We start from the raw sequence: 24,183 nt of genomic DNA, 5'->3' as shown, positions 1-24,183 counted from the left end.
CACAGGGGGATAACAGGCACCTACGGGAGTGGTATGCACTCTTATCAGTGCACATGACAGTTTGGCCGGCCGTATCAGGCTGGCCCAACCGTCATGTGCACTTTACATGTTCTCCATGCAGGCCGCATTACAGCCTGGGTGGAGAACATGCCCAGGCTCCCAGTCCCTAGCTGAGTGTCGAACCACAGCACTCAGACCTATCACAACGCTGCACTGCTGTGTTCTGATTGGCTATGGGAGCCTGGGTGCTTCCCGCTGGAGCAAAGCGAGGACTTGAGGGAAGACGAGAAGAGATGCAGCGCCAAAGAGGTAATATCACATTTTTTTCTGCTCCCTCCAGTCCTCCACCCCCGAACCATGCCAGCTAAATTAAAAGGTTGAATGCAGAATCCTGATTTATTGGCCTAGGCTATGGTCTTCCCCAGTCTTTGAACCTTACCGAGTAGGTCTAAGAGACCTTTTGATGCCGGGGATGACCTCTAAAATGCCATTTATTTATTTATTTATTTTATTTATTTATGGGTTTATACCGTGCTTGAATCGACTCCCGAAGGAGTATCTCTGCGCCCAAAACACCAGAAGCACAATTTAAGAGAGCAATCATTATAGAGAAGAGCTGAAACAGGAAGGTTTTCAGCTTTTTTTCTGAAAATCAGATGTTCTGGACATTGCCTGAGCATCAGGGGGAGCTTGTTCCATAATGTAGGGCCGACCACTGACAGAGCTTTGCCGCCCTGTCTTGCCTTTTTTACGATAGGCACTCGAAGGAGAAGCTGGTTGCTAGACCTAAGGGAGCGGGCGCGATTATATTGTACAAATGTATCTGTCAGATATGGAGGTCCTAGTCCGTTTAGACTCTTGTGGATTACACAACAGATCTTAAATTTTACCCTTTGGTGAACTGATAACCAATGTAGTTTGTCCAAAGGGGGTTTTGACGGAGGTGTGGGGGGGAAACAGGACCAGCTTAGCAGCAGTGTTTTGTACTACTTGGAGTTTGGCTAATACTCCATCCTTGGCCGATGCCAACAGCCCGTTACAGTAGTCAAGACGACTAAGTACGAGGGCCTGCACCAAGGTTTTTCTGGTGAAATCAGGGAGTAGGGGGAACACTTTACGGAGAGGACCTATAACATGAAAGCAAGAACCCACAATGTTGTTTCCATGCTGCTTTAGGGATAGCTCCTGGTCCAAACGTACCCCCAGGTTCTTCACGACCTGTTTAGGGTCAGGAACCGGGCCTAGATCTTGCGGCCACCAATCAGGGGTCCATTGGATTTTGGCCTCCCCAAAGAGTAGGACCTCATTCTTACCTACATTGCATTGTAGGAAGTTCGAGGACATCCACTGGGCAACTGCCTTCATGCCGTTGGAGAAGGATGTTTTAACCTCGGTGGTAAGAGATTTAAACGGAAAAAGGCGCTGTGTGTCATCCGTGTATGACACCGGGATGAAACCAAAAGCTCTCATGATCCTAGCCAGGGGGGCCACGTAGATATTAAAAAGAGTGGGGCTCAAACAAGAGCCCTGTGGCACCCCCTTTGTGATCTCTACCTCCGCCGAGCGGAACGCGCCCATGTTAACACATTGGGTGCGATCGGATAGAAAACTCCTCAACCAGGCCAGTGCCATGCTCTCAAGGCCGATCTCTGCAAGCCGTCCGAGCAAGATGTTATGGGATACAGTATCGAACGCAGCCGATTAATCTAACAGTACCAGAACCACGGAGTAACCCTTGTCCTGGTACATGTGAAGATCGTCCGTGACTAACAATAGTGCTGACTCCGTGCTGTAGTTCAGCCTGAAGCCGGATTGAGAGTAATCCAGGCTACCTGACTGTTCGATAAAGTTCGAAAGATGTTTATTCACATGCTTCTCTGTGAGTTTTCCCAAGAATGGAAGCAAAGATATCGGTCTGAGGTTGGACAAATCCGTCCAGGGAATTGAGGAGTTTTTCCGAATGGGTCTCACCAGTGCCTTTATCCACTCCAGAGGGACTCGGCCTTTGGCCAGCGAGAGATTGACAAGGCACTGGATCCCAGGGCCAAGCGTACTGCCATCCACCGGCTGGAATGTGTGAAAAATCTCTTGGGTAGACTAGGATTGAAGAACCTTTGGCTAGCACCAGATGATCTAATCTCAGTCTCTAAAGCCGGTCTGGAAAGTACCTACTGGGATATCATGTCAGTCCAAAGGGTCACTGTAAACACGGGTACTTTAATGGGGAAATGCTTGGATTTTAAGCCCCTCCCTTGTTACCAGCCCTCAGTTGATGAAATAGTGCCATTGCTTTCACGCTAACTGTATATGCAGTTTAGATACAAGGTCTTTTGTACCAAGTGAACAGACGTAGCAGAGAAAGAGGACATATTCCCAGTCTGTGTGGGAGCTCCAGAGACGCTCACTGATATATTATTTTTTCGTCCAGCGTATGCCTCACAAAGCGCTATATGGATAATGCCCATTTGTAGGTCTTTGGGAACTAGAAAGCACCTGGAGGATTTCAGAATTTGTAGCATGGGCACAAAGATAGTCACAGTGTTTGACATTGCTAAATTTCTTATGTCTGCCTGGATATGGCGCATCAAGTGTCTCCCAGCTATTGGTTAAGTGTTTGTATTTTCATGTTAGAGGTGTGGTGTTTTTCCTCCTCATTCGTCTTTCATCCAAGATGATTCAGTTATCATACTTAGGCTACTTGTATTTTATGTACTTGCAATTGAAAGGCCCTCCTAGATTTTTAAACTTTCCATTAGACATAGCTTGGAAAGCCTCCTTCTATGTACTCTCAATCCTGTATCTGCTTGCTTTTTGTAGCATGGTAAAGACTGGGCTTGTACTTTGCACTGTAAAAACTGTGCACTGAAAATGCTTCAAACTGTAAAAACTGTGCACTGAAAATGCTTCAAATAAAACAAGCATTTACAATGCAACGGTTTCGCCTTTGGAAAATATTAAAGCTATTAGCAATGTAAATGACGTACGGCATGTGTGTGCTTGTGTGTGTGTGGCCTACTACCGCAGTGATGGGTTTGTGTGTCTGCTGCTGTGCAGTGTGGGTTTCCGTGTGGTTGTGTGTTCTGGAGGGGTGGGCGGTGTGCCACTTACTTGTGGTGTAGGCAGCCTGGCAGGCCGGGCATGGTCCTACTCCTGGGCGCTCTTCAGGCGGCGGGTGCTGAGCCCCGGGGCCTGGTGCAGAGTAGAGCCGGGCGAGGGCCGGTTGTATCTGGGGGACCGGGCATCCTTCTCCCCGCGCTGCAGGGAGCCCAGGCCGCGGCCGTGCAGTGCTGGCGCTGTGCTGCTGCAGTGCAGCTCTCCTCCTCCGATGGAGCGCCTGGGTTGTGGCAGCAGTTTTGGGCGCTCTTCAGGCGGCGGGTGCTGAGCCCCGGGGCATGGTGCAGAGTAGAGCCCGGCGAGGGCCGGTTGTATCCGGGGGACCGGGCATCCTTCTCCCCGCGCTGCAGGGAGCCCAGGCCGCGGCCGTGCAGTGCTGGCGCTGTGCTGCTGCAGTGCAGCTCTCCTCCTCCGATGGAGCGCCTGGGTTGTGGCAGCAGTTTTGGGCGCTCTTCAGGCGGCGGGTGCTGAGCCCCGGGGCCTGGTGCAGAGTAGAGCCGGGCGAGGGCCGGTTGTATCCGGGGGACCGGGCATCCTTCTCCCCGCGCTGCAGGGAGCCCAGGCCGCGGCCGTGCAGTGCTGGCGCTGTGCTGCTGCAGTGCAGCTCTTCTCCTTCGATGGAGCGCCTGGGTTGTGGCAGCAGTTTTAGAAGCGCTTTAGGCGGTGTGATACGCGGGAAAGGGTTGCAGAGGTGGAAATAAATGTCCGGGGTAAGGAGGTGGAAATGAGGGACCATCCACCTCACCCCCCACGCCCCGGCCCTCCAACCATCAACGAGGTACCTTCACCGCGATCTGAAACCTTGTCAAAACGGTTCCAGTGTGCTTTCAAAAACAAGTGATGACAAAACATGTAAATTGTGCCTGAGTAGGGGGAAACCGATGTCTTAGTCTTCATTAAAGCTCACAACGGGTACGGGGTTGACAACAGTATAACACTCCATGCTCAGAAGTACAGGAGCAGTGCATATTTACTTCCCTACAGGCGTATAGAGCACAACAGCAACAATAACAAGTCAGGTCCCGGGCCGGCCAGCCAATCACAGCGCGGCCCGGGGAATGACGTCACGGGGGTGTCCCGGGCCGGCAGCCAATGACAGCGCGGCCCGGGACAAAGGGGCGGGACTTAAAAAATTTCCCAGAAACGCCCCCGAATCGCGTTTTCACGAGAAAGCGTGATTGACAGCCTCTGTCTCCCAATGGCTAGCCTCCATTTATGGAGCTAGCCAATGAGAGACAGAGGCTGAACCAAAGTCCATATGTAGGATCATGAGGTTTCGCCATGGGCGGAGCAACTGCTACTCAGTTGCAACGCCCAGGGCGAAACCTAATTAAAAAAAGATATATGTATGTTATGTTTTTATTTTTATGTAATTTTAAACCTTTGTGTGTTTGGCACTTGTAGCAAGACGAAGTCCGGGTTTACACTTGCACTTTACAATAACAGATTGATTTAACCGCAAACCTCCAAATTGCTAGACATGTTTGGTGTTATCATTGGTCGGAACTGGTGAAAATGTGTTTTTTCTTAAATTTAAAGCACAATTGAATGTTTTTATATGTGCTTTTTTAATTTGCTTTTATGATCCTGGTGATCGAAATAAAGCTTTACAAACTATCAAACAGACAGTGTGCACCTATCCAAGGCTGTGAGGTGAAACTGCAGTGTGCACGTACCCAGCTCACATGACCTGTAGTGACAGTGTGCACCTATCCAAGGCTGTGAGGTGTAACTGCAGTGTGCACGTACCCAGCTCACATGACCTGTAGTGACAGTGTGAACCTACCCAGGGCATGTGAGTTGCAGAGGTAGTCTGCAACCACATGTGAATTGCAGTAGCAACTGCACTTACATGCAGCCTTTGAAGCCTCATGGCACTATGCACTTGTATGGGGACTAAGGGCCAGATGTATGACCCTAAATTTCGGTCGCAAACGGGCAATTGGCCCATTTGCGATCGCAATTTAGGGCATGACCATGTACAAACCTCATTTTGCGAATGGGTACATTTACCGATTCGCAAATTGAGGTTTGCGACTCGCAATTAAGAAGGGGCGTGCCAAGGGCGTCACTTCCAAAAAGCAAATCACATTTGTATGTATGAATGTTTTGCAACCGCAAAACACTTGAAATTTACCACCTACTTCAAGTAGGTGGTAAACCATTTGCAAACGGGAAGGGTCCCCAGGGGACCCCTTCCCCTTTGTGAATGGGTCAAAAGATATTTTTTAAGGGCAGACAGTGGTCCCAGGAAAACGGGCTGCATTAAAAATAACTGCTTTATTTAAAAGCAGTCACAGGCATGGTGGTCTGCTGACCCCAGCAGGCCACCATCCCTGTGAGTGCTAGCCATTCCTAATGGGGTTGTAGATTGCACCTGCCTCATTAATATTATTGAGGCATGCAATTTGCTCCCCCATTAGGAATTGCAAACAGTGTTTGAGACACTGATGTACATGCAATTTGCGAATTGCAAATTGCGAGTCGCAAATTGGTGGGTGGTACATCTGGCCCTAAAATTGGTAGTGGTGATTGTACTTACCGAGGGCCTGTGAGGTGGTGCTCTCCAGAGCCTGCTCCCCAATCTTTTTAATGGCTTTAAAATATACACCGGCAGCATCAGACAGTACTGGAAAAGAAAGCATCAGAGAGAAACATATCAGTGAGCAGCGTCCTCAGCAAACAGGGTGGGCTCTATCAAATGGAGTGAAAACATTGAGGGTCTGTCATAGAGATTTGCTTGTAAGGGTGAGGTCTGGAGCTGTAGGAATGTGATGTTGCACCCTCACCTTTCTTGTCTTTTCCATGCACCTACCCTTCTTGAGTTTTTCCCTCCAATGTTGTTGATTTCCCACACAGCACCAGAGGACCTAGAACAGTTTTCTCTCCAAAAGTGTCCCCCTCCCTTATTCCTACGAAAGAGTAATCTCCCTCGCTTGGTTCTGAGGAGACCACCTAGTTTGTGAACAGTGGCATCAACAAGCACCCACTTTAGCAGGTCTTTGCCAGTGCTTAATTTGTTAAAATAAATAAATATGTGCCAGGGCCCTTGTCAGGAGGCCACTGCCACTTGCCCCACCCACAGCCCCTTCCAGCATTGCCAATGACAGTACCAACACAACTACTAACCATCAGACTCCTACAAGCGTGACAATTCAGAGTATTCCACAACCCCAAAGCTATAAGAATAGATTGGGTGGCAGGTATTAGTTCTTTTTAAAGTATATTGAATGAATAAACAACTGTTGTTATGCTGATTTCTAAATTAGACAAACAGCGCCACCTTGTGGCTGACCATCATAAGTGCCAGTATTGCCAATTAAATGCTGGTGCCGAGCTCTGGAAACTACTGGCTCAAATTAAGTACCGGTTTCTGCAACTCTGGTGTGAGGTCTGCAGGCCACACAATGTGATACTTTTTTAGGCCAGCCTAACTCGAAGAATGAGATAAGGTATAAGGGGCATCTCATATTGGGGCATGTATGTCTGCAGTATTTTGGTTCTCTGATAAAGGCCAGTCTTTGTCCATCCCTCTTTTCCCTTCCTTCACCCTGACATAACTTGCTATGCCCCTGAAAATAATTTACTTGTAGCTGTCCGGCTTTCGGCTGGAATTCATGTTCCTTAAAATGCTCCCCAAATGGCTCTTATTGGACACCAGGAAGGCTTTGATCATGAGTAGGTTAGACTACGACAACCCCCTCTACCACAGAAAAAAAAACACCCTACACAAGCGCCAAACCATCAAAACGCCGCCTCAAGACTTGTTCTCAACCTACTCTGCTGCACCTACAACAGGCTTCACCTCTGAGATCTCCACTGTTTTCCTGTCCAGAAAAGCTGCCAGTTCAAAATACTCACCCTTGCCTTCAAAGCGCTGCATCAGAAGGGACCTGCCTGGCACAACCATAATCTGCACTTCCACCAGCCAAACTCTCTGATCTACCTCGCTATCACCTGCACACATCCCCTGCATTCGCAGAAGTAGGTCAGGAGTCTGCTCATTCTCCTATATAGCAGCAAAGACCTGGAATGCCCTCCCGCAGGATAACAGGAGAACCACCACACTCACAACATTCCACAAGAAACTGAAGCCCTGCCTCTTCTACTAATGCCCTTGACCTACTGCACCTACATAGCGCCTAGAGACCCTCACGGGTGATTAGTCTGCTCTCTATAAATCAAGTTTACATTACATCAACACCAAGCTAGTTTCTCACTAGCCTGCATGAGAAGGTGCCTGCAAGATTGCTTACTTACCTGATTGCAGGCTTGCCGAAAGGTAAGCACAACTTGTCTCTGTTAACATTACTGGACTCCTGCAGCTAGTACTTGAAAAAGTAACACTAGTAAAGCTTAACAGCTCCTTTCCTGGACAGTGGCCCTTATGTGCCTGTTGTCTCACTGAAATCGTAGTTCGTAGACCGGAAGCATCCCTAGCAAAAGGATGCTTTTAGCATCACAGCACTGGCCTGCCATTGACACAGAACTTCCCAAAGAACCAGAACAGTGAGAAATTGTCGAAGACTAAAAATGATAACTACATGCTGGTGAGCATCCCTCAGTAGTGACTGACTTTGACATGCAAACTCGCCCTATAACAGTGGCAGGTTGGCCCCTGCATATGTCTCTCCCATGTGTGGTCGTGTGTCGAGTCTGAGATCCTCTAACCATCTTGTAAGGTGTGAAAGAGTCAAGACACACTTGAGTCCCACCCTTTAAGTCTGCAGCTTTATGGTCAAGCCCTGTACCAGACCCAGACATTCACAAACAGCATGTAGCTCATGTGCCTAAGGAAAAAACTGTCAGCCAGCAATCAGAGCTACGGTACTGGTCCTGCCTAACAGTGTAATTGAGTTAGGATGGTGCCTGAATATGGTCTGAAATAAATATTGGGTACTTAATATGAATTTAAAAATAGTGTCCCGTTGGTGTTAGTAAGGGAAAATCTGCACCCAGCTGGATACTATGGAAATATTGCACCACTGGAGTTAATATTAGAACATATACACCCAAAAGGGACTGCATGAAAATATCACCCCACTGCTGTTGTGAATAGAAATTCTACATCGAATAGGATAATATGAAACTATCTCCCCATTGAAGTTAATAATAGAAAATCTACACCCACCTGATCAATATGAAAGTATTGCCTCATCTGATTTAGTCATACAAACCCCACATTCAAAGGGTCAATATTTTTGTAAACAACATTAGGGGTGCCATATTTCAGATTATCATATTCTGATTTACAACCGTGACGGGAGGGAAAAACCATAAGTACAATCACTGCATGGCAATGAATCCTGTTTAGGAACATTGCTTCTGTTTAGTACCTCTTTGACGGTACGCGGGTGGAGTAGGTAATACTTTTGCTTCATCACTTGTTACATAGAGGGCGACTCTGTATCCCTGCCATGCATCATGAGAAATGGCTCTGACATTGAGATCATAGTAAACATCAAAGGTAACAGAGAACATATTAAAAATCAAAGGACATGAAAAAACGTATGTAAAGTCACAGTCAAATCTATTACACGTTTTTATTTGGGAATGCGTGCCTTAAAGGAGTTTCTACCTTAGAGTAAGATATTTTCCTTATTGAATTACTTCTAGTGTAGAGTATCAAAATGATACTAAGAAATTGGAGGACTACAAACATCTCTATACAGATGTGGTTGGTTGGGTCTCTTAGGTAAAAAGTGCAGATAGCTTTGACACCATCAGCTATGAGCTTTGACACCATCAGATATGATAAATAGTGTGACACCATTATGGAATAAACTACGTTTGTATCTACAACTGATCAAACCGCCAAAAACTGATTAATTTCTTTGTATGCAATCTCTTATTTAATGTCTTGAAAGTAATTCTTGCATTACACTCAACAACCGTGTATATTTATTAGTTCATTATCTTTTTTTTTGTTTAAAAGCCAAGCAGTTAGAATTTTTTTGATTCCTGTTGATGCGTCAATGTTTTTGGAAAGTCTGTTTTTGTATGTCTTAACATTATTACATTTTTTAGGTTGAGCCTAGGCAGCACTTGCGCTGTCTTTGAGAAATGTTGCATATACTTTTTGGGCTTACAGCCCGCCCATTGCCTTTTTATTTGTCCCTTCGGTTGTCTTTTAAAAATCCTTACTTGGTAGTGGTGAACCCTTCCTCTTTGTCCCTCCATTTTGTGTCTTTTTTCCTCCCACAGACACCTCCCATGTACTGATATCTTTGCACTTGGGTGTTTGTGTTTGTTTTGTGGAATTCTTTTTTTTCTTTCTTTCCTGCTCTTGTTTGTTGTTGCATGTTTTTTTTCTTCAGGTTCCTTGTATTTAACGTTGTAAAGTCAGCCTGTGCTTGTGATTCGTTTTAGAAAAGAATAGTTTCCTTTGACGTGTGTGCGTGTTTGGAAATTATTTTATTGTGTTTATGCTTATTAAAGACTGCTTATCGAAGAGCCGACTCCGCATTCTTGCTCTGTCATGTTGTGGTTTGTGTTTTGTTTGAATCTCTCTCTCTCTTTCTTTCTTTTTTCAATCCCTGGCAACACAGTACCCAGGATAATGTGCAGCATGGCTACACACTTATAAGGCAAACACAAGGAGATGATGGACGTAGCGCTGAAACTTTTCAGATACTCACCCCCAGTCACAGATCTGGGTTGAAGTGTCTGAAAAGTGGCTTAGCAGTTCGGGCTGGACTGTTCCCATAAGGAACAGGGTCAAGGTTGATTGGCACATGGCTGGCTCTGAACTGGGGTGGCGATGTGAGCTAAAGAACAATGATGGACTCAATCCAGATTGTGACTGGGGGTGAGTGTCTGAAATGTTTCAGCGCTCTGTCCATCAACTCCTGGTGTTTGCTTTACACACTTATAAGGTCCAAAAGGCGACACCTATTGGCTATGTCAATGCTTGTTTTGTATGTATGCATGGAAGTGGTATTTTTATAGCACAACCCTATCCAGTAGGCAGCGGAGCACTGTAAATGGTCAAACACAAGGATACAGTCAACAAGTGATTGTAGACTTCGCCGGTCTGTGGGCTGCTACTATATCTTCATGTAGTGTTCTTTAAAGAGGATGGGACTGGTTTGATGTATTATTATTATTCAAACAGACCCACTAGCATATCACGATTTTGCGATTCACAACATTTCAGCAATATTTGTGAAGTCCTGCGATGCCCTCATAATTAAACTAACTTGCTGTGAAAAATGACATTGACCAGCATTTTTCTGCTGCCTGCCCGGGAAGTCAGACGACGGGTGTGTGTTGCAGTGATAAACATAACATGTACAATCAGCAGTAAGAGGCATGGCTTTCTCTCGTCTTCTCTACACTACGGGAATTGCCTTGTGGAGAGAGCCTGGATGCCTGCCGTAACTCTTTCTTATCAGTTCTCTTTCTGTCTGAGTCTCATGCCTTGTTGACCCACCGGGATGTACTGACCTGATAAAACTTAGGATTTGGGCATATGTCCTCTGACAAGCGCTCTCAGTTAAGCAATGTCTAAAATTAAAATCCTATCCTTACATTCACATCCAAAATCATATTCATATTTCTAAATAAAGGGGTCTGTATTTTTGATTAGCAGGGTGCGGCTCAGTCTGTTACCAGCAAAAAGTGGGAGGAATTATTGGAGGTGTTGGTAAACTCTATTTAGATGAGCCTCTACTTTTGAAGCAAAGCTCATTATGAATTAAGGATATGTCTGTGTGAAAATATGCATGTTTGTGACAGTACTAAAAAGAAATCAATGCCTACGTAATGGGCAATTTAAGAAGCATTGGCAAAGCCAATAGGTGTCACCTACGAGATGAAAGCTATCGACTTTGTTAATGTGCTTTTTTATGTATACAAGTAGAGTATGCAGTTCATAAAAGAAACAGAAAGGGCAGTACTTCAGGAGGGGTTTGAGCAAGCAGATCGGGGGGAATCTGATTGCTTAGAAGCAAAGCATTCACACACCCAGATGGGTGTCATGCTTCATCATCGGGCAGCTCCTCATTGGGCCAGCACTGCTATGCCCGACATGCCCTTTGAGAGAGCTCTTTGCTGGAGGTCCTTTAAAATAAGAAGCTGTAATGAAGTGTAAGTGGACGTGCAGTGTGTGTAGTTTGGTGTAAGTGTGATATAAAAATAACTAATAGAGACCCTAACAAATTTTAATACGGGGAACCGCTTGTTATAATTAAAGCCCTAGCGCAGGGATACGAGGAACTGCCCTCAACTGGATAACTGGATACAATCCTTCCTCTCTGGCAGAACACAGAGGATCAGTCTCCCTCCCTTCCTCTCAGAGCCCACCGATATCAACTGCGGAGTACCCCAAGGATCATCACTCATCCCCACGCTCTTCAACATCTACATGGCCCCTCTCGCCGCCATCGTCAGGCAGCATGGGCTCAGCATTGTATCCTACGACGACGACACCCAGGTCATTCTCTCCATCACAAAGAACCCTGAAGACACCAGACTCTATTTCCAGGAAGGAATGAGAGACGTAGCCACCTTGATGAAAAGCAGCTGTCTGAAGCTCAATTCAGAGAAGACCGAGGTCCTCATCCTCAGATCCTCCACCACTGCCTGGGACAACACCTGGTGGCCATCCGCCCTTGGAAGCCCCCCCACCCCCACAGACTACGCACAAAACCTCTGCATCATTCTTGACTCCTCCCTCTCCATGCACCGCCAGATCAACGCAGTCACCTCCACCAGCTTCAACTGCCTCTGCATCCTCCGTAGGACCTTCAAATGGATTCCCCCCGACTGCAGAAAGACAGTTACCCTCGCCCTGGTAACCAGCAGACTGGACTACGGCAACGCCCTATACGCCGGAATCAACAAAACTCTTCTACAAAAAGTCCAAACCATCCAGACCGCCGTAGCCAGACTAGTCCTCGGGACATCGCATCACGAGCACCTCACCCAACACCTAGGAGGCCTCCACTGGCTCCCCGTCGAGAAGAGGATCACTTTCAAACTCCTCACCCACGCCTCCGTATCCCTCAACAACATCGGACCCAAATACCTCAACAAGAGATTATCATTCCACATACCCAAAAGGAACCGCCGCTCCGTCAACCTCGCCCTGGCTGAGGTCCCCCGCATCCGCAGAAACAGAACCGTCGGGAAAGCCTTCTCCTACATCGCAGCCAAGACCTGGAACAAGCTCCCCGTGAACATCAGACGCTCCCCGACCCTGCACTCATTCACGAAGGACCTCAAGACCTGGCTCTTCGACTGACCCGTGGCCGCTCCCCCCGCTTCCAGCGCCTTGAGACCCTCACGGCTGAGTAGCGCGCTATATAAGCCCCTGATTGATTGATTGATAGCGGCACTTTTGCGCCACCGGAGCATCACTTTTTAGTCACTTCGGTGGCGCAATGTGCTACAGCAAATTTGCAAGGCCACACAAAACCACTTGTAAATATGTGCCCCTTTCACGCAGAACACCGCGTGAAAGTGGCATTCCATGGGTTTTGCTGTGGATGTTCTGACGCAACACCCATGGAATCTGAAGCATTCCCAGATTTATGAGGAATCATATACCTGGGAATGGGTCCGAATCTACCCCACCACAGGGGTGGCGTTAGGGAGGCGCTACGAGGAGAAATATCCTTATTTCTCATTGTTTCTTCCTCTTTCTATGTGTTCTGCATTCTGCAGCACACATAGAAGGAGGAAATCGCCTCCAATGATTAATTTTGTGCAAAACGTAGTCTCTTCCTGCACAAAATCAATCATCCCCACAATGCAGGCACCCTTGCAACATGGGGCAAGGGTGCCTGCGTGGGCGCTAGGCTGCTTTTTTCACACCGGCGTAGGGGTCAGGACAAGAATGCATTGTATTCGTGTTAATACTGCGCATTTCTGCCCTCTCCGAATGATGCAGCGTGGCACTGCAAAATTGCTGCACCATTCTATTGTAAATAAGGCCCAAAGGGTGGCTGCGTTGGAGGCAATGATCTGGTACAGCTTACAGGAAAATGAGAACGTCAGTCAACATGTTTTGTGCTATTTAAAGTCCCTGGGGATCTGGGCACTTCATCAGGACCATTCAACATAATCTACCAATGATTGGGGTTATAGCAGTGGTATTTGACAACAATTCCCAATCTCAAAAAGTCACCCTCAAAGTGTAGGGTATGCCTATGGTGTCTAAAATCCAACCCAATTTGAGTAAGTAAATGGCTCCTTAGGTCATGGCAGAGACTGTACTACTAGCTGCGGAGTGAAAGGCATCCAGCACTCTAGGAAAGCTGCAACCTACCCCTCTATGTCACCTTGTGCTTTTTTAGCCATGAGGTACAGCAGTGTGGCTGCCATGCAGCCTGGATGAAAGTAAAGCCCTGTGACGTGGCCAGTGCTGGCCACATCAAAGGTTTTCTTGTTTTCTATTTCTAGAGGGAGGGTGGTGCGGGAGGCTAGTCTGGAGGTGGGCATGGGTGGAGGAAACACAGACAACAAAGGGTGTGAGAAACAAAATCACTATGATGCGACCAGCGCTAGCTGCATCAGAACATTTTTTGTTTTATTGAGGGTGTGAAGCAATACATAGGAAGGCTACAAGGAGGGTCGGTGGGGGTTAACACGGACAACAGAAGGTGTGAAAAAATAAACCACTATGACGCAGCTAGCAGTGTCAGTATCAGAGTCTTTTTTATGGTGGGTGAAGGGCAACACGTGCAACGGAGAGAGGGCAGATGGGTGAAGGCAGCAACATGGACAACAGAGGGAGAGATGGTGGGAGGGTCAACATAGACAACAGAGGGCCGGTGGGGCCAAGCAACGAGGACAACGAGGACAACAAAAGGATGGAGGGCAGGTGGGGCTAGCAACACTGATGAAGGAGAGAGAGCGGGTGGGGGTGGGACAAGCAACCCTGACAAAGGAAGAAGGGACAGCGGGTGGGGTGGGACAAGCAACACTGACAAAGGAAGGAGGGACGGTGGGTGGGGTGGGGCAAGCCACACAGACAAAGGAAGGAGGGACGGTGGGTGGGGTGGGACAAGCAACACTGACAAAGGAGGGAGGGTGGGTGGGGTGGGGCAAGCAACACAGACAAAGGAAGGAGGGAAGGTGGGTGGGGGTGGGACAAGCAACACTGACAAAGGAAGGAGGGACGGTGGGTGGGGGTGGGACAAGCAACACAGACAAAGGATGGAGGGACGGTGGGTAGGGGTGGGACAAGCAACACAGACAAAGGAAGGGGGGTGGGTGGGGTGGGGCAAGCAACACAGACAAAGGAAGGAGGGAAGGTGGGTGGGGGTGGGACAAGCAACACTGACAAAGGAAGGAGGGACGGTGGGTGGGGGTGGGACAAGCAACACAGACAAAGGAAGGAGGGAAGGGGGGTGGGGGTGGGACAAGCAACACAGACAAAGGAAGGAGGGAAGGTGGGTGGGGGTGGGACAAGCAACACTGACAAAGGAAGGAGGGAAGGTGGGTGGGGGTGGGACAAGCAACACAGACAAAGGAAGGAGGAACGGTGGGTGGGGGTGGGACAAGCAACACTGACAAAGGAAGGAGGGAGGGTGGGTGGGGTGGGGCAAGCAACACTGACAAAGGAAGGAGGGACGTTGGGTGGGGGTGGGGCAAGCAACACTTACAAAGGAAGGAGGGACGGTGGGTGGGGTGGAGCAAGCAACACTGACAAAGGAAGGAGGGACGGTGGGTGGGACAAGCAACACTGACAAAGGAAGGAGGGACGGGGGGTGGGGGTGGGACAAGCAACACTGACAAAGGAAGGAGGGACGGTGGGTGGGGGTGGGACAAGCAACACTGACAAAGGAAGGAGGGACGGTGGGTGGGGGTGGGACAAGCAACACAGACAAAGGAAGGAGGGACGGTGGGTGGGGGTGGGGCAAACAACACTGATAAAGGAAGGAGGGACGGTGGGTGGGGTGGGACAAGCAACACTGACAAAGGAAGGAGGGACGGTGGGTGGGGGTGAGACAAGCAACACTGACAAAGGAAGGAGGGACGGTGGGTGGGGGTGGGACAAGCAACACTGACAAAGGAAGGAGGGACGGTGGGTGGGGGTGGGACAAGCAACACAGACAAAGGAAGGAGGAACGGTGGGTGGGAGTGGGACAAGCAACACAGACAAAGGAAGGAGGAACGGTGGGTGGGGGTGAGACAAGCAACACTGACAAAGGAAGGAGGGACGGTGGGTGGGGGTGGGACAAGCAACACTGACAAAGGAAGGAGGGACGGTGGGTGGGGGTGGGACAAGCAACACTGACAAAGGAAGGAGGGACGGTGGGTGGGGGTGGGACAAGCAACACAGACAAAGGAAGGAGGAACGGTGGGTGGGGGTGGGACAAGCCACACAGACAAAGGAAGGAGGGAAGGTGGGTGGGGGTGGGGCAAGCCACACAGACAAAGGAAGGAGGGACGGTGGGTGGGGCAGGACAAGCAACACTGACAAAGGAGGGAGGGTGGGTGGGGTGGAGCAAGCAACACAGACAAAGGAAGGAGGGAAGGTGGGTGGGGGTGGGACAAGCAACACTGACAAAGGAAGGAGGGACGGTGGGTGGGGGTGGGACAAGCAACACAGACAAAGGAAGGAGGGAAGGTGGGTGGGGGTGGGACAAGCAACACAGACAAAGGAAGGAGGGAAGGTGGGTGGGGGTGGGACAAGCAACACTGACAAAGGAAGGAGGGAAGGTGGGTGGGGGTGGGACAAGCAACACTGACAAAGGAAGGAGGGACGGTGGGTGGGGTGGGGCAAGCAACACTGACAAAGGAAGGAGGGACGGTGGGTGGGGGTGGGACAAGCAACACAGACAAAGGAAGGAGGGATGGTGGGTGGGGGTGGGGCAAGCAACACTGACAAAGGAAGGAGGGACGGTGGGTGGGGGTGGGACAAGCAACACTGACAAAGGGGTGGGACAAGCAACACTGACAAAGGAAGGAGGGAGAGTGGTTGGGGGCAAGCAGAAACGTTAAGTGGATTAACTGGCTCCAGTGTTGGTGAAGGATAGGACAATCCGAAATGGGTCAACAAAGCGCCACAAAGATGCTCCAAAAAACACAATTGTATGCCATAAAGTTTCCACTCATGCTGCCGCAAAATTTGCTACTGCATGCCACACTATCCTGGAGATTTTGTTCAAATGTATGGCTCAGAGCGCTTGGATCATAACTCAAGTGTGATGTTACTGTATCATTACAGAAAACTAAAGGATAGTATAGATTACACAATACTTTCAGTACTGGAAATTCTATTCTTACCAAGGTTGGTGTATAGTTTGCTCCTTGTTTCATATCCATTATACTGTTTGAAATAAATAAGAAAAATGACTTATGTGAATCCCAGCTTTAGCTTGCAAAGGTTACCAGAGCTTATTTTTCATCATCGGGCTTTGACCCAGGCAAGAGAGAAAAACGCAAAAAGGGGAGAAAAGAGTGGGGGGGAAAGACTGAAAACAGGGCCAAATCAAGAAAGCACTGAACAAAAAGAACCTGTAAGAGTGAAATATAGAGACAGGAAGTATAGGGTGGTGGAGGAAAGATTAATGCGTTGGGATGAAGTCTATGAGGTCTTGGTAGTTGGCAACCTGGGCATTTGGCAGGTTCGTAAGAAAAACCCTGGAGATAGATAGATAGATAGATAGATAGATAGATAGATAGATAGATAGATAGATAGATAGATAGATAGATAGATAGATAGATAGATAGAAGCCGGCACTGATGACGGCCATTTCCGGCTAGAAACGCGTCTGCCATAGCGTTTCACGGACTGCGAGGACAAAGCTGTGTTCTGCTTGAATAAATCCTTTGTTGGCACTCGGAGCTGTGTCCTGCTTACTTTCTTTGGAGGTGAGCGTGTGGTTTTGGATGTATAGTACCGGGTTGCCGATACCGGTACCAAGGACACACCCTCTCGATCTGGTGCTCCGCGTCTAAAAGGCAAAAACTGTGGTATAGCACGAGGAGTGCACAACGCGGCGCCCCCCCAAGCACAAGTCATTGCCACCAGGCAGTTATTTCATGCAAGGGGAGAGAGTAGGCAGTATCATACTGCCTGATAAGAGTGCCAACGGAGGTTCGAGCTGAGAAACAAACCTGGGAGCAGTATGGAGGCACACAGTCCTGCGCCATGAATTTGGGACACCACGGAGGTGTTTGGTTCACCCCATCACTGTATGCGGCACCACGATGGACTCCAGTTCCCACCATGCATCACTCTTTTGAATCACAAGCATCCACCCAAGTACCTGCATTTAGGAGGAGGAGCCGAGAGACTGCTACTTAGGGGGCAGTCTCTATGTCCAGGACTTACCAGCCAAGCCTGTGAAGCCGGCACTGATGACGGCCATTTCCGTTTCACGGACTGCGAGGACAAAGCTGTGTTCTGCTTGAATAAATCCTTTGTTGGCACTCGGAGCTGTGGCCTGCTTACTTTCTTTGGAGGTGAGCGTGTGGTTTTGGATATATATATATATATATATATATATATATATATATATATATATATATAGTTTTTTTCTTTCTTTCTCTTTACAAATTAAGTACCCTTCACACTTGACATTGTCAACTGTGAATAGGCTCACAATAATGAACCTACTTACTTCCAATAGGCATGCAAAGAGTGCAGAAAGCACTGGGGACGATCGTCTTACAATTTGTTTATGGGTTTAGGAGTGAAGGAAGCCAATCAATTTGGTGCAACTCCGAAGTTGAACATTTCCAAATGGCACCTCTTATAATGACAGTCGGAGTGTCGTCCACTACCTCATTGAAGGAAACTATCGCTCAGCTACTATATGGGAGGGAGACCTGGGAACTGTAGGTTGTTGCATTATAATGTTTTTTTTTAAAAGAGCCTTTTTAAGATTTGTATTGCGCTGTTGTACGTTTTAGCTTGGAGACACGATGGAGGTCAGCGCACCAGGGATTCTGGACATTGGGTGTGCCGACACACCTGGAAGTCTATTGCACAGCTCCTAATCAGACATTTTAAAAATTGTACTGCACTTTTTAGCAGGGAGATGCCACGGAGGTTAGCGCTCCAGCTTTCTCAGGGGGATTCTGTGTATGATGACATACATTGTGCGGACGCGCCTTTTGTGTCACACACTACTGAATTGAGAGGAACTCTATGGCTCAGCTACTAATCGGGTATAGAGAGCTTGGAACTGTGGGTTGTTGCATTTTGTTTTTTTTTAAAGAGCGCTAAAGGCAAGCCTGTCCACGTCCTAACAGGTTTAGTGGCCAGGAACCCTGGCTCATCACTAGTAAATAAAATAACTTACCCTCCCCTACAACTCTCAGCCCTGCTAGAGCCCCTAATGAAAGCTGTTTCCACTCTATAGATTTGTCTAAAGGTGAAACAAGCTGTGGACTTTGTTCTTCGCCACTCCCGAGGATGATTGATTTTAAGCCTTGGACTGAAGAGAAAGTTAAGTGGCGTATGTACTTAATCAATTGCAGATCACTGCCTTGCCATAAACTAGAATTCTTCGCCTTCTTAGACGGCAATAAACCAGACATGGCATTTCTGATCGAAACTTGGCTCCATGCTGAATCAGGGCCAGATCCTGTTCAAGCCCTGCCCCCTGGCTACTATAGCCATTGTTTAGATCAAGAAAGATGGAGAGATTGAGATCATCCTCAAAGAAGAGTTGAGTTGCCTTACTGAACCTTTTGAAATCCCAGATTTTGAAAGCCTGCTGTTCGCTATCTCGCTCTCCCCTAGTATTACCTTCTCAGGAGTTTTGTTGTGTAGAACTCCTGATCTAAATAGTACATATCTCCATTCCCATCCCAAACTGATTGCTAACTTGGCTAGCACTAGAGCAAGCTTCTTCTTTATGGGAGATGTTAACCTCCACCTGGAGGAGCCGGCTGGTATCCAATCCATTGGTCTCTTACAGGATCTTTTGGCCATACAACTTTCTCAAAGGGTTTCCGGACCTACGCACAAGAAAGGCCATCTACTTGACTCTGTCTTCTCCTATGATAAATGTCTTAAGGTTCAAGACCCTTTACCGATAATTTGGTCAGATCACTTTATGATTCCACTAATCCTTGACATCCCTGCCTGTCCTCAAATTGTAAACCAGCTACCTGGAAAGACCGTCCCTGGTCATAACTGCCTTTTGAAGCTTGGAAACAAGCTATCACCGAATGAAGACCTCCTCTAGGCCTATACTCTACCCTAGCAAATGACAACATTTCACAGTGGCTCACATCTACTCTTGATCAAGTTATCCAACAAAAAACATATACCAGAAGAAGGAAAGACAAATCGGAAACCTGGTATTCGCCAACCTCCAGAAACTAAAAACAAGAATGTAAAAAAGCTGAAAGGTTGTGGGAAGAGACTATGGGGAGATACGTAAGCAAAAACAAAAGAAACACCATTAGAGTCTACCACTCTGATATAAAAAAAGACCAAGCCTCACAATTTGAGGAAAAAATCAATTGCGCTGTGAACTCCTCGCGCGAAATGTTTGGCATAGTTAAAACTCTATTAGAACCCTCCTCCATTGGCTCTCGCCCTGAACCCTTTCCATCGAGGTGTAATGACCTTGCAAGATTTTTTCAAAATAAAATTCACAAAATATATAGAGATTTTCAACCATACACGGATTCCAGCAACATGAGTTATTAAGAAGCCACGCTGGGCACAAGCCTGCCTATGCTTAGTGCTGTCCCCCTCTGAATTTAGATGGTCACACAGATATATTGAGCAAAGTCAAATCCATATCCCAAAGATCCAGCCCCTCCACGGATGTAGCTAAAGTAGTTGACCAGATACTCCCTACCTTGCTGGAAATGGCTAACTTATTCTTGGCTACGGGACTAGTCCTGATAGCATGGAAACATGCCATGATCAGTGCATTATTAAAGAAACCCAATTTGGACCCCCTTGACTTAGGAAATTATCGACCAATTTCCCTGCTTCTTGGGTTAAATAAAGCTTTAGAAAAACTTGTTAATCTTACTCTCTCTGCATTTTTAGAAAACCATGATATTTTGCAGCCCACACAGATCGGATTTTGACCCCACCACAGCACAGAGACTGCTCTTCTGGCAGTGGTAGAAGAAGCCAAGAAACTGCTAGATCAAGGAGGCTCAGCAGCCATAATCCTCCTAGATCTAAGCTCAGCCTTTGATACAGTGAACCACGACATCCTTGCTGAAAGACTGCAAAGAGCTGGAGCTCAGGGCTAGCTCTTTCGTGGCTGCAGTCTCCCCTGGAAAGCAGGTCTTTCCAGATATTTGACAGAGCCTGTACATCACATACTTTTCTGCTCTGAGCCCTATTCTATTTAATGTTCATATGATGCCACGTGCAGATATCGTCCATCCCTTTGGGATATCAATAGTATCTTATGCAGATGACACTCAACTGGTCTAGTCTCTCACTCAAACCCAGAACTCCCCTTCCTCCACACTAGGCCCTTGCCTAGAGAAAGTTGGAGGCTGTATGAACAGTTCCTGCCTTAGATTAAACAGAGGTCCAATGCAGCTTATGATGCATGTCAATAACCTGACCTCCTCATGTAATCTGAGCTGGCCAATCTGTTAGGGCCCCCTCCTACCCCAAAAACTGCCACAAAGAGCCTAAGAATGTGACTGGAAAAATCCCTGATCTTTAACACCCAAGCAATAAAGCTCTCTGCGATATGTTATGGTCTACTGAGGATGCTCCTAAAAATTCTCCCCCTCCTTCCTCCCACTGCAAAGAGGCTGGCAGGGGCGGCTCCTCTGCAATGGCAATGTCAGAGCCAGCAGCTAAAAATAAAACAATATTTGATTTTCGATGTATTTATAAAGCAGCTGGCTCAACCGGCGTGTGCAGGGAGGGGTTGGGCTGGGACTTGGTAGGGGGTAGGAGAAGTACTATGTGCATTCTCTAAGAGTGCATATGTGTTTGGATGGCCGTCTCATGCGCTGAATACAGCCCCGCTGGGGAAACCCCACAGACTCCCTGACCTGAGCGACTTTTCACCCCGCTCAGACACCCGGCGGGACGAGGCTGCAATTTAAGGTGAGTTTTTTCTTTTTTATTATACTCCCCTCCACCCCGCACACCCCGCTACCTTTTGTATGTGGCACCCGCCGCTGATGGTCCAGGCTATCATTTTTTTCTCACCTGGAGTACCAAAGTTCTCTTTAATTGAGAGCCCCAAAGGCCACAATAAGAAAACTACAGGTGATACATAACTCTGCCTCTGGTGCTCTGTGCAATATACCTAGACATCAGTCTGCCTGACAAGCCCTTGCTGCCATCCATTGGCTTCCAGTAGCTGAGAGGATTACGTTTAAAACAGTCTGTATCGCTCAAAGGCCACTCATTGACAAAGTTCCTTTGATCTCCCGTACTCTGGTATACCCGTACCTTTCTGGGAGCACTTTGAGTTCCTCCATGGCCCATCTAACTATAGTTCCTAGGGTCAGATTAGTATAATGTAGAGGGCACTCCTTTCCTACAATGCGGCTAAATTATGGAATTGCCTTCCACATTCTCTTAGATCATCTAAAATGGAACTTCCTTTTCAAAAACTATTAAAGACCTGGCTTCCCATTAATCCTCATTATTACGGTCTGTGCCGCACTACCAGTGCTGGGATGCCTAAGGGTAGTCATGCGCTGCACAAGTGCTGTATAGAATAGAATCTCGCGATCAATGGTGGCCACTGCTAGACAGTTTAATAATGTTAGAAAGCATCTAATGAATGGCCTCCAACTGCATACAGGAATTGATTTCTCAAACAATATTTGAATGTAATATAGTCTTGAGCCACTGGTGGGCACGCAAACCAGACTGAGTTCTAAGAGAGCGGGAGTCTGAGAGGCCGTGATCATATGAGAGAGATGGAGATAGCAAGAGAGCACAACATAATGTGGCTTTGTGAGATAGATCCATCAATGCAAAACAGAAAGATGGATTTCCACCAAAAGTTAAGAAGACACTGGAAAACACCACTAAAATCAACAAATAAGGAAACCCTATTGTGTATTTAATAAAAAGTAGGAGTGCTGCAAATTGAAGCAAGGAACAAAGAGACTTTACCTCAACAAGCCGTGCACTCACTCCCTAAACACAGCCTAGCACTCACATACACCAGATGGCATTTACTTGTGCCCAAGCCTGGCCATCCAGTGCCGAATCTGAACCTTGGACTCGCCTGTGAACACGCTTGCACTTGTACTCACCATTTAGGGCCTGCATGTAGTTATTTCCCAAATATACCAGGTTTTCTAACGCTGGGTTGAACTGCTCCAAAATGTTCTACAAGAAGAAGTAGAAACAGTACAAATTACTTGTCATGTACACCATTGTTTTCATAATACATAGGGCGCTGCGTTCTAGACTCACCAAATGTAATCATAGGATGTAATTCCAGGCCTTAGGACTGGAGTGTAAATTTACCAAGCACAATAACAGTACATATCAGTGAGTTCGAGGGTGACTGATAAACAGCCACCTTCCTATTGCTGGGTCTGACAGTGGCCAAAAGAGACATTGCTCGATACTGGAAGGCTAGTGGCCCGCGCCCAATTGGGGAGTGGAAAATGGGTCTAGACCGGTGCCTGAATAGAGAAAAACCAATGTACGAGGCTTGAGGATGTCCTCATAAATATACCAAAATATGGCAGAGATTTGCATACTACAGGTCGATCGCCATTGCGCGCTATGATAATGGTAGTATGACCGCACTAGATACAGAAATTCAAAACTATGGTGGTTCGAAACACTGCCACTGATTCTGGGGACCACCCTCCATGAGACCTGCGGTTTGTCCAGGGTGAGGGGAGTGGTGGATATGTGGGAGGAATAGCGGCTTGTTGCATAGTTATTAAATTGTCTAGTATTGTAATATCTCGTTTTCATAGAACCAACATAAAATGTAATGAAATGTGCTTTAAAAAAAAACACACAGTAACAGTACATCATGAACAGGGCTCCAAAATTCTTTTTTCTTTTTTACAGTTTTTTTCTTCATACGGAGCACAATCTGTTTATGTCAATTTATTTTTAAAAATGGAATAAAATGTGGACTCTTCCCTGAATTCCACTTAAGGGACACAAGTATCTAAGGCTTACTTTAACTCACCCAGGATTACAGGCGTACATGGTCAGCTTAGCTCTACTTCTTTCGACCTTTACTTCCAAATATAAAACTGAATTTAACCAATATAGATATCTGCAGGCCAGTTTTTATTTTTTTTATTTCATTGTTTTATATATATATATTGCTTTGTATTTGTACCTGTTTGTAACCCTACCAATTACTCATTACTCTGCAAAAGTTGATACATTGTTTATCCCGCTGGATGAATTCCACAAGCATTCGTTACTCCTTATATTTTTCTTTGTACACTGTTTGCTTTATGAAACTAATTAATAAAATCCTTTGAAATGCAGAAATGTGATAAAACAGAAATGGAGTCTTCTTTGAGTGACCCTCCATGCTTTCAACCAAGATTGCCTTGATCAGATTGACAGCAAAGAAAGCTAAACAAGCATTTGCAATGCAATAGGTCTCGCATTAGGAAAGTTTGAGCTATTGGTATTGTAAATGACACATTTTTTATTTATGTGTTGGTTTTGAAAATAGCAAACTTAATAGCTTTGTCGTTTACAATGCCAATAGTTTAAACTTTTGCAAATGTGACACTTATAGCATTTGTAATGCAATATGTATTTACGTGACTTAGATGTATTGATATTTCAAATAACAATCGCTTTTACATTTTGTAATAATTAATACTTAAATAAATGTTATTGTAATTTATAATAGCAATAGCTTAAACTTTTGTTAAAAAAATTTGTGAAGATTATGTAAATTGTATTTTCCTGTGACGAAATTCCAAGAACAGAAGTGAAATATTAACATCTTTTTGTGACATTTGTAATAAAGCTTGAACATATTTGAACCAGTTGTTGAATGGTTGCACAGATTGATGCTGTGGTGGCGCTGAGTGATGTGGTGGCGACGAGTGATGCTGCGGCGTTCAGTGATGCTGTGGTAGCGCCTAGTGATGTTGTATTTCCCATGAGTGATGCTGTGGTGGTGCTGAGCGATGCTGTGGCAAAGCAATAGATAG

At 46.7% G+C, this 24,183-nt stretch overlaps 1 protein-coding gene across 2 annotated transcripts in view; it reads right to left on the bottom strand.

Moving 5' to 3' along the window:
* BAIAP2L2 (BAR/IMD domain containing adaptor protein 2 like 2) overlaps nucleotides 1-24,183 on the bottom strand; it is a 194,430-nt gene that overhangs the window by 102,939 nt on the left and 67,308 nt on the right. For both annotated transcript variants that reach the window (XM_078683827.1, XM_078683830.1), the window contains exons 2-3: nucleotides 22,288-22,363; nucleotides 5,657-5,743 (exon numbers count right to left, since the gene is read on the bottom strand). In XM_078683827.1, coding sequence (XP_078539953.1) covers nucleotides 5,657-5,743; nucleotides 22,288-22,363 — 163 coding nt within the window. The remainder of the gene's footprint in view (nucleotides 1-5,656; nucleotides 5,744-22,287; nucleotides 22,364-24,183) is intronic.

This window comes from Lissotriton helveticus, chromosome 1_1, assembly GCF_964261635.1.
Source record: "Lissotriton helveticus chromosome 1_1, aLisHel1.1, whole genome shotgun sequence".
Lineage (NCBI taxonomy): Eukaryota > Metazoa > Chordata > Amphibia > Caudata > Salamandridae > Lissotriton > Lissotriton helveticus.
This window is presented reverse-complemented; position numbering and strand designations above follow the sequence as displayed.